The sequence below is a fragment of the Lactuca virosa genome, chromosome 8 (genome assembly GCF_052849685.1).
Source record: "Lactuca virosa cultivar CGN04683 chromosome 8, Lactuca_virosa_CGN04683_v6, whole genome shotgun sequence".
Classification (NCBI taxonomy): Eukaryota; Viridiplantae; Streptophyta; class Magnoliopsida; order Asterales; family Asteraceae; genus Lactuca; species Lactuca virosa.
Genome location: NC_136433.1, coordinates 156,732,519 through 156,744,064, shown reverse-complemented (window position 1 = coordinate 156,744,064; position 11,546 = coordinate 156,732,519). Strand labels below are relative to the sequence as shown.

The 11,546-nt window shown below is 33.8% G+C and overlaps 1 protein-coding gene and 1 pseudogene across 1 annotated transcript; both read right to left on the bottom strand.

Annotated features, from left to right (window-relative positions):
- Window positions 1-1,773: 1,773 nt before the first annotated feature.
- Window positions 1,774-2,718, bottom strand: LOC145132127 (temperature-induced lipocalin-1-like). Its single transcript, XM_079066790.1, has 2 exons — window positions 2,283-2,718; window positions 1,774-2,131 (listed from the first exon to the last, which is right to left on the bottom strand). Exons 1-2 carry the CDS (start codon window positions 2,652-2,654, stop codon window positions 1,946-1,948), a joined length of 558 nt encoding a protein of 185 aa, XP_078922916.1. The 5' UTR covers window positions 2,655-2,718; the 3' UTR covers window positions 1,774-1,945.
- A 4,997-nt stretch (window positions 2,719-7,715) lies between these two features.
- Window positions 7,716-10,082, bottom strand: LOC145130992 (cyprosin-like; annotated as a pseudogene).
- Window positions 10,083-11,546: the final 1,464 nt, after the last annotated feature.

Below are 11,546 nucleotides of genomic sequence, written 5' to 3'. Positions count from 1 at the left end.
TGAAATCTTTGTCAGTTTCAACAAGGTAAGCGTCTAGAACATTCTCTAGCAAAGTATTTTCGTTTTCACCTTTTCCGGTATCATGCATCACCCTGCGAAACACAATGGTAAACTGGGTTGCGAGTGCATGTGCGTTTTTCCATTTGGCGTAGAGTAGATCTTTTCTTTGAGGTTGAAAGGCTTGGCGGTTGTATATGACGACGACTCTACTCCAAAAAGTAGTCAAAGTGTAATCATTGTGGTGTGGATCTTCTGCTACATCAATCAATGAACGATCGAGTAAAGTCTTTTCTTCAGTCGACCAAACAAGAGTCATTTTTAGTGATGAGGTGTAAAAAGGGATGAAAAAATATGAAAGTTAAAAAAATAGAATTAAAGAGATTTGAATGGGTTGAAGGGAGAATAAAGATGAAGGTATTTATAATTGAAAATTGAGGGTTTAAAATTTGAAATTTTGAAAAAAAAAAACAGTTATATTTTTGAAATTTGATTTTTTTGGAAAGAAGACAATTTTTGAAAAAGAGGTTTAACTAATAAATGAGTTAAAAGGAAAAAAAAAATCTCTCTCATCGGTGAACCATCGTCGAGTTGTCGAGCCAAGCTCGGCATGACGAGGCCTCAGCCTGATGTTTGCCGAAGTCACTGGGTTCATAGCTGAGTCCACACCCATTAGCCTTACACCTCGTTTCAGAGTTCAACTTAACGAGAGAAAGGAAAAAAAATAGGTGGAAATGAGAAGAAAATAAAAGAAATTGATATCCCTCAGTTTCATTAAAAAAAGAAAGTGGAGAGAAATAAAATGATCACTTTCCCTATTAACTTTCCTTCCGATTTGAAAGAATTTCTTGAATTTGAAAAGAAAGAACAAAATAATTAATTTTCCTTTCACTTCTCTCCAACTCGAAAATATAAAGGGAAATTTTGTTTCCTTTCTCTTTTTTTTCTTTCCTTTTTTTCTCTAACTTTTTAACAATTGTTTTTCTTTCTTTTCTCTTTTTTTATTTTCTTTTTTTTCTCTTTACTTTCTTTCTCTCTTTTTTACTTTCCTTTTTTTTCTCTCCAACTTTCTTTCTTTTGTTAAACTTGACATTTTCTCTCTAACTTTCTTTCTTTTGTTAAACGACTTTCTTTCTTTTGTTAAACTCGGGATTTTCTCTCTAACTTTTTTTCTTTTGTTAAACTCGGGATTTTCTCTCTAACTTTTTTTCTTTTGTTAAACTCGGGAACTGCAGAACAAGGCGTGAGGGTCAATAAGCGTGCACACAGCTTCATAAAACCAGCAAATCTTTCTTTTGTTAAACTCGGGATTTTCTCTCCAACTTTCTTTCTTTTGTTAAACGAAACTCGGGATTTTCTCTCTAACTTTCTTTCTTTGTTAAACTCGGGAACTACATACCAAAGCGTTAGGGTCAATAAGCGTGCACACAGCTTCATAAAACCAGCAAATCTTTCTTTTGTTAAACTCGGGAACTACTTTCTTTCTTTTGTTAAACTCAGAAACTACGGAACAAGGCGTTAGGGTCAATAAGCGTGCACACAGCTTCATAGCTTCATAAAACCAGCAAAACCAGTTTACTCGTCTATTCAAGATAAAAGTTAATTGATTTGGTTTCTTGTGTCATCGTTTTCACAGACATGTCCTAATCCCGTTTCCATACAAGCAACCCACCCACATGCCACCAGACCCACCGCAAAAACCCATAAACGTAATTTCAATCTCCAAAATGCAAAAACCCAGAAACATAATTTCAACCTCCAAATTGCGATCAAACATTCAAACACCAACAACATTTTCATTAATCATTACCATATGAACTAGAAAGAAGTTGTACCACACACAGGTAGGCAATATGTACAACTACATAACCACTACATTCTTCCACACTTCAACTGAATTCAATATCAATATACGTTCATTTATTAAGAGTGTTCTTGTTTTCAAGGTCTATTTGCCAAATAATGATTTAAACCACCAAATCCCTTTGGTGTCCGCCGGTGCATCTTCAGATTCCGGCGGTGGTTCTGTCTGTGTTGTCTTCTTCAGTTTGCTCACATCATACCCTTCTTCCGTCGCCTTCTGAACAAGCTGGTTGTATATCTCATCGTCAAGATGAGTTTGCCTGCATAGTATCTACACATACCCAAACCACAGTTTTCAGATTACAAATCTCAAATTCCCAAAACCAAATGACTGCAAATGGTATTGAATTTCAACAGAATCTCCACTAAATGAAATTGGAAACAAAAAACAACAGGAAATGGAAATGGAAATGGAAACGTACCCAGAGATAACTCCTGGAAGGCTGACCTATCAGAGCATACTGATAATCATCATCAAGATACAACACCCAGTAATCACCCGTAACAGGTATGATGGGCAAAAATGGTGGAACGTAGAATTTCACCTTCAATTTCGCTTCATCGCTTTTGGGATCAGCTTTATAAGCAGTTCCTTCAATGAATCCTCTCTTGCCACCACTCCAAGTCTCGTTTAGAACATTAACAGTGCCATCGTCTTTCAATGTGTATGTAGCCCTTGTGTTGATCCCATCTTTGGGCTGAAACCTCGATGGGAATGAAGCTATTTCATACCATCTGCCCATGTACCTTTGTAGATCTATGCCCTTTACAACTTCCATCGCTTTCTTAGACATGATTTTGGGGTTTTTCTCTATCGGTGAGTGCTAACGAAGAAGATGAGTAGAATGGAGAACAGATTCTGCAGATTTTATAACTGAGGAGGTGCTGATAAGTGTGACATGGGGAAATCGTAACCGTCCATCTGTAAAAGTGAATATTTTGATATCGATCATTCTAGAGTGTGTGTCATCCATGAGATTTTTGTTGAAAATAATCTTATCCCTTTCCCTCCAAGTTTTGGCTTTTGTACTGGTTTCTAGATATTAAATTTTGGGAGATTTGAAAACTATGTGCCAAAATTTACTCTACAAAAATATGGCCCAAAAAGGTTACTATTCCGAAATTATATCTTTATATTTATCATTTCTTTCAAAAACACCAATTTTATTTATTCATATGTTCATTTTATGCTTCCCCGTTTACTTTCCTTCTTTTTATTCTGCTTAACATTATTGCTAATAGACTTTCAAAAGGAGGTCAGGTTATTAATGGTAGTGAATCTCGTAAATACCATACGGAACCCTTTCCTTAAAAATACCATACGGAACCCTTTCCTTAAATATCACTTTTTTTTTTTGAAATAAAACCTTGCTAACGATGGTTTTCAGAACAAGAACAAGTTTTGCATGCCGACTAATCTTTGTTGTGAACTCATGCCCATGAATCAATTTAGATAAATCTTTATGGTTACAAAGACCGAATAATATCAGGATTTGAACACGATTCAATCGTTTATTCATCATGTGTCTTAACAAATCGACACAATCTAAGTGGAAAAGTTTTTAGTAATTTGTTTCAAGTTCCTCTAGTATTTTGTTCAAGTTTCGGTTGCATTCCATTATTATGATAATAATATTTTTTTTTTCAATTAACTAGGAAAATTAGTTAATCATGATTGTAAGTGGGGATAAATAATCTAAATAGTAACCATCTTCTAATTGTTCCATTTAGACAACTTAATCTATTTGAAAATTGATTAATCACTCAAATTATTTTATCATTCCATTGTTATGTAATATTGATATAAATACAATATAAACAATAATAACCGCATTTCACTCCTAACAATATCTACATTAATACTAATATCACTATGATACATCTATGTTACTCCGTAGTCAATATCATCAAGAAAAGTTCAGTCGTATATTCATGTCTAACCATTTTTCAGTATAAATCTAAAGATTTAATGTCCTCGTTTCGTATAAAGTATTATAATTAAAACAATGTATAATATTTCATGTCTCCATTTTGTTTAAGGTGGGGATGGAATCAAAATTTTGGTTATCTTTTTTATATTTTGAAACAATCATTTTGAATTTCCATTATAAGAATGTATAATCTTTCAATGTCTTCAAACCTATGGTTCCTTGAGAACAAAAATACTCCTTATTGTATGTTAAAAGTTATAATTTTCCTCCACATGTTTCATTTGTTGCATAAACACTCTCTAAAACAAAGTTTTGTTACATTTTATGGCCGCGGGATCGTGTAATTACCCAAATGAAGGCGCAAGACAGGAGCAAGTTTTCACTCGGTACTACCGGAAACACCCTTCCAGTGACTCGGTACCAAGGTTTTTCATCATGTGTAGGATACGTATCCCGTTCCATCCTCATCTTACTGCATCATGTATTGTACGATCTAGCTTTAGTATTCATACATATTGTTATGGTTGACCAGAATAAAAAAAATGTTTGACCAATGACTGATATGGCATTGATTTGAAAGGGAGAAGATGTTATGGATTAGAGGGATGGGAATAGGCCATATTGTTCACCATAAAGTAGATGTTGGAACTAGTATAGACAGATCTTTGGTTGCTAAGGCTGGTGGGAATGGTGTCACACTTGTCACAGTCCACCTAGGCGCCACATAAGATTTGTCATGTTACTACAAAAATTTGTCATTTAGAAGGCATGGGTTGCCATGCTTGCTATTCTTTTTTTAAAAAAAAATTGTGTAAATTAATTATATTAAAAATAATTAATTTAAACAAATTATTTTAAAACTAAAGAGTATTATAAAATTAACTTATATTTTTTAGATATAATAATAGTTAACTTTAATAGAAGGGATTTATTTGAATTAATAAAGGGTATTAGACATGGAATGAAAGGGAATAAATTAAAATGTCAATTTTTTTAAAGTTAAAGGGTAAATAGAGTATTTTCTATTTTAAGTTTGGGGTAAAAAGTGTAGCAAAAGAGAATTCTCAAGGACCAATATTGAAATTTCCAATTCAAAACTATTTCTCTCTCATCCGAGATATATGTCGAGTTATATCCGAGATATATGTCGAGTTATAGGGCGTGTTCGGCAAAATTAGCTGGTAGCGGGTAGCTCATAGCTTGTAGCGTTTTGTTAAACGCTACATGAAGTAGCATTTGGATTTTGAGCGTTTTGTTTAAACTAAACGCTAGAAGCTTGTAGTGCCGAACGAGACTTTCTGTTCAAAACGGAGCGTTTTATCAAACGCTAGAAGCTAGAAGCTCTCAAACGCTCCGTGCCGAACACGCACATAGTGCCGAATTGTCTTTGCCATGGTTACGGTGCAGTGTTCGCCGAAGCCACATTAGTTTTGCCGAGCTTTCTACCGAACCACACCGTGTAGCCTAACAATTATGTAACATCCAAATTTTCAAGGTATATATATATATATATATATATATATATATATATATATATATATATATATATATATATATATATATATAAGGTTAGGTTATAATGTGAATGACATGTATTGTGTGGTAGTAAGGACTATTATGAACCAATGGATGAAAAAAAATGAATACAAACATGAAAAATACAAATATATTCTTAAAGAATAAAATTAAATTCATTCATTCTGTGAATGATATCAACCATTCTTAAGAAAATGAAATATGCAATTCTTGACGGTACAAAACTATTTAAAATTTAAGAATGCATTCTGCCAGATTTCTCCTTGAATGTTGTTGTTTTTGTAAGATAAACCTTGCAATTTTTAAAGAATGCTGCTATTGAACCCTAAAATTCTGAAACATTGTAAAAGGTATTACAATGAGAATGAGTGAGAATGAAATTCTATTAGAATGTAATAATGTTAGAATGAATACTTCTTAATCAAAGCCTAAAATCGAATTAAAATTCTAAAGTCACTTAATTAAATGTCAAACCCAATACTTTTTAATCAAAGTTATGGCTCACTAATTCTTATTCATTTTTGTTCTCACGCATCATTTTTCACTTATTTTCATTCTTACAGAATACGACTCAATAAACATTCTAACAACATTGAGAATAATAATAAAAAAGTCTATAATAACCTTATAGACGATTTAATTAGTGAGAATATGTGATAACAACCATAATTATGTAAGATTGAACGTATTCACATTATCAAACAACATATTTTCTTTGTCATTCTCACATAATAGCATTGTCCACACGTCTGCACAATAGATGTCAATCAACATTTGAACCTAGCTCTCTCTCTCTCTCTCTCTCTATATATATATATATATATATATATATATATATATATATATATATATATATATATATATATATATATATATATATATATATATATATATATATATATACACACTTCTAGAAACATGAGTTTTAGAGACGGACCAATTCGTCGCAATCCGTCGCTAAATATCATTTGCGACGGATCAACCACAAACATACTCCATAGCGAATTAAAGGGTGGCTAATAACTTAGCGATGGATTTAGCGACTGATTAGTTTTCTCTTGCGACGACCTTAGCGACAAAATATCCATAGCAAAATAGCACTTAATACTGTTATTTAGGACATTGGCGACAAAACCTAATAACAACATTCCGTCGCTTATCCCTTGCAAACCTCTATATCTGTTTTTTTTAATCCGTCGCTAATCCCTCTCAAACTTTAGATGTGATTTTTTTTTCTTTCCGTAGTTGATCTCTCGCAAAATTAAGATGTCATTTTTTTTTCTTTCCGTAGCTATTCCCTTGCAAATACATAATATCATAGTTTTGTTTGTTTTGAATCTAAAACAAAATAATACCAAAAAATCAAATAATTATATAATCCCAAAACAAATATTAACATTTAAATACCAAAAACATCCAATGATTATGCAATCCAAAACCAAACTTTAACATTAAAATACAAAAAGAATCTAACCATCAAAGTTTACCAAAACATCCATAAACATCAAATATCAAAGTTTAACATTGATTGATATTTGATTTCAAAGTATAATGTACCATAATTCTAAATTTCCTCTCATATTTTGCATTTCCACATACACCTTCTCCATTGTTTGATATCTTGCGTCCAAAAGAAGGATCAAAATGGAATTGGATTTCAATTCCCGTTCAATCCCATGGAATTGGGAGAAGAGAACCAATTTCCACTTAGTTTTTCCTGCAATGGAAGGAGACTTGGTTGCTTGATGTCTTCATGCTTTTTGCTAGATTCAGGGTCTTTGTTGGAAGCAATGCTTTTCTGTTGATGAAAAAGAGATTAGTGTCTACTCATTTGAAACCAAATGCGGGACTGGAATGGAATTAAATTCTGATTCCAACCAAAAAGCAAATACACATAAACATAAACATCAAATTTGTAATCTCTTAAACATAAGCATCAAATTTGTCTTGCCATGGGCCCTTCTCTGATTGCATGCAACCGCCTTTATCAACTAAAATTTGAGTTACAAATACACCTAATAAGATGTATGTTCTAAGGGTCATTGCTTAGATGGAATGAAATGGACAAAGGAATGGAATGAACAAGGTAATATAAGGCAAATAATAAATTTGAGGTTTGATCCGGAAAAAAACACAAAATATAAGGCCTTTTATGAGATTAACCCTAAAAAGAATTTCATTGAGCATAGTATTAAAACCCAAATAACTTTACAATAAAATAACAGTTTTTTAGTTATATTCATACCAAAATTTGTAATTTAATGAAAATATAAAATATAAAAATACCTGGCCTTTGATGATTCTTCCAACACGATCATATTCAACTTCTTTTTCACTTTGGCCCAATAAAATATCTCTTGGAAGAGCCTCGTCAAGCTGCTCCTTCACTTGAGATTTCAACTTCTCTTTGTTCACTTTATAATTCTTATACAACAATTCAGCTTGTGAAGGAGCAGCTTGCATATGGACATCATTGCCCTTCTCAAATGCTTCTCATGCATGTATGTTCAGTTGCTTGAACTCCAATGCTTGTCCACTTACTCTATTCTGGTTATCCCCCTGCAATTCAACAACATATAATAATATTAATTTTTGAGAAAACATTTATAAAAAAAAAATAAATAAATAAAGATAAATCAATAAAGGTTATTACTCACAACATAGAACTTCTCATTTTTTTTTTATAATTCTCATTTATAAAACATTAATTTTTAAAACATACCGTTGGACCTGCCAACAAAGAGGTTCCAGAATCCGCAATTGCTGCACAACCATCACTGCAAAATCCTGAAATTGAAAAACATTGGTAAATAAAAAAAATCTACATTTTTTTATAATTCTTAATTTCAGATGAATAAACAAGAATATCCTAAGATTACCAGTAGTTGTATCTCCAATAAGGACATCGCCCATATCAAACTAAAAACAAAAAAGAAAAATGAAATTTAGATAAAGATTTATACATATATATATATATATATATATATATATATATATATATATATATATATATATATATATATATATGTTATAATAAGATAGTTACCTGCCAATAACCCTTTTGAGTCACAGGTACATATGTGTGTTTGCCCTTAAAATGATTAGGATCGACCCCACCAAACACAAGAAAATACGGGTTTTGGAACAAGACCTTGATTTACCATGTTGTACCTAAAAGGGTATGCAAATATCTTAATTAACAATCTGAATCTGAGTAAATGACCATTTTACCCTTTATTTAGAAATGACACTAACATATAAACCACCTCTGTTAGAAATAACTCAAAGAAACATTGCTTTATATATGTCTTGATTAAGTTATGTATTAATTAAGTCAATAAGAAACAGGGCAAGAAAACTACCACACAGGAACAACATTTCCAACAGAGATTTCTTGAAATCCAAGGCCAAGAATACCATCAAACTTGGTTGCTAAGAAAGTGATGCCAGGTTCTTTTGTTGCCTCTATAAAATCCTGAAAAAAAAAAAGATTAAAATAAAAAGTATAATGAGAAAATAGTAGTTAAGTGAATCAAAAACCAAAATTTCTTAATTCTTACCTGTTCTTTAACAACAAGATCACCAAGTTGGACAAAGTATTGGCTAAAGATACCAGAGATAGCTCCAGTTCCATATTGAATAGCAGCAGATGTCCCTAATTGACATATGAAGAAAATACTGTTAATTACAAAAATGTCATCGAGAAAAAATCAAAAGAGACTACACCATTTTTCTTGTAGGTGCTTGAATGGCTCGCCTTGTACTTTGAGTGAAAAAGGCAAGCAACCTGTATCCATATCAAGAATTATAAGCACGTGATTGAAGCTATAGATTGAGATAAATATTGAATAAGAAAAGTCAAAACTCACTGAGAAGTAGCACTTTGAAGAAGGCACCCATAGATTAGAACTTCCAGTATCAAAGATGACAATGAACTTTTGAGAGGGAGTTCCAATACCAATCTCACCATAATACTGAGCATCCATGTAATTCTTTAATGCAATAATGTCAGTGTTTGAATCTGTGAGAGGGCCTCCAAGACCAAAGTTTCTTCATTATTTTCATCATCACTAACAGCTTCTTCCACATTTTGAGTGTTATCCTTTTCCTCTAACTTCTTAAGTTGTTGATCTTTCAAGAATTTCTTTCTAGCTTCATCACGAGCTTCATATCGTTCAATCACATGAGCATAAGATGATGCATCATACCCATTCCACCTGTCTCTTTTTCCATCATAATCAATCTCAAAAGTCTCTATTTTCTCATTAGGTGCTATGTTTTTACTTGTCCATTTTCCCCTAGCTTACGTGGCCTGTCCATGCATTTCTTGGTTATGTGTGTTATAGCTCCACGGCTTAAAACAATTAACAAATTTAGCAATCAAGTTATAAAAACTAGAAAAGCAAAATAAATTTTGCTTACTTTTCGCATGCACCCATTTTGTACTTATCAGCTTGGTATACTATTGCTCCTTTGCCATACCATGACTTTGTGTAATTGGGATCTGACTTCCATTTCCTTTGATCTTTTAAACTCTTTAGGGCACAAAAAAGATGGTTTTACTTTTATTTATATGGTGACATGATTAATGAGAATGCAAGAAAAAGAAAATGGAAAAACGCGTACATGTCTCTCTGCATTGAGATACCAAGGAGCACATGACATATACTGAGGAATATATGGATTAATTTCTTTTCCATCTTCATCAACTTCTGCAGGAGCAAGCCCAACTTTTCGGGATTCTTCAAGTTCCATCTGTTTCCTGTGATCCTCTAACACCGTAAAATTTCAAATAAAATTTTCGTTAAAAATCGCATAATTCTCATAACACATTTCACGAAAATCCCATTTATTTAATTTACAAATCGCAACTCCAAAAGTATTTGATTCAAATCCAGGATCCTCAAAACATAACTCTTTCACTGGTGTGTACAATCAAGCCGGTGCCTTCCCGTGATCCTGAGAAAACCTGAAACACATAACACAAAACACGGTAAGCACGAAGCTTAGTGAGTTCCCCAAAATACCACACACAAAATAATTAGCCACTCGAGGCTACAGTTCTGAAAGACCCTCCGGTCAATGTGTCTCAGTGGGACCCTCCAGTCCCACGGCTCGTTGGACCCTCTGGTCCGGTCTCAGTGAGGACCTTCCGGTCTCATGGCTCGTTGGACCCTCTGGTCCGGTCTGTAAAGCTCCGCATAACATAAATCACAAAGACATAATGCACAACATAAAACATAAGGCAGGATAACATAATACTCAATGTAAGCACATAAGACCCTTCGGTCACACATAAGTACCACTCTAGGTAAAGTATAGTGAGAAGACTCACCTCGAAGCAAGCAAACAGTTATCCTCATACTTGAATCTCGAACTAGCCACCACCTAACACATAGGGTAAATATCTCTAATCAATGCTCGAATTCTCAACTCTAATTAAACCAAAGGTTACTCTTTCTCTCTCTTCTAGGGAAGTAGGTAAAAGACCATTTTACCCCTCCATGGTCTCCACTACTCACGATTGACCCAACCCTAAAGTCAACAGGAGTTAAACTCAAGTCAACAGTCATTGCTTGACCCGACTCGTCGAGTGCACTCATGCAACTCGTCGAGTCCACTCGTATCCTCAGAAGTTTCGTGAAGATTACACTCAGCTCGTCGAGTTGACCCCCAACTCGACGAGTTATCGCTTGGCCGTGAACCCCGGGAAGGACCCGAACCGACTCGTCGAGTCAGCTCATGGACTCGGCGAGTTTACTCAATCTAATTTCCCTTTCAGACGTCCAAGGTCAGATCCATTACTCCAAACCCTAGATCTAGCCTCCTAAGGTCCAAAAGTCCCGTAAAGTTTTGATCTTTATGACCATGCATGGCATATATTGCTCTAAGTGCCATCACAACTCCAACAAGGGCACCAAAACACAATAACTCTCTAAGTAACTGAATAAAGCTTGAGCCTTGGACCCTCTGGACCTCACAAGGTCCAGATCTGAAGTCTAGACCTAGAAAGGGACTCCATGTACTCATATCTCAACAACAAGGCGGTAGAAAACCCTATTTATCAAAAAACATGAGATCTAATCACCACAAGGAGAAGGGTGAGAACATTTTACCTTTCTCAGAAGCTTCTGGTCAAGATAACCTCAGATCTACTGGCCTCCTTCACGTCCCTTGCTTGAATCCTCCTATTCACTTCAAAAATAATGCACAAAACAC

Coding starts and splice junctions, on each gene's coding strand:
- LOC145132127 (XM_079066790.1), bottom strand. CDS start 2,654: ATGTCTAAGAAAGCGATGGAAGTTGTAAAGGGCATAGATCTACAAAGG. Junction 2,132..2,282: donor CTTCCAGGAGTTATCTCTGG/GTACGTTTCCAT, acceptor GGGTATGTGTAG/ATACTATGCAGGCAAACTCA.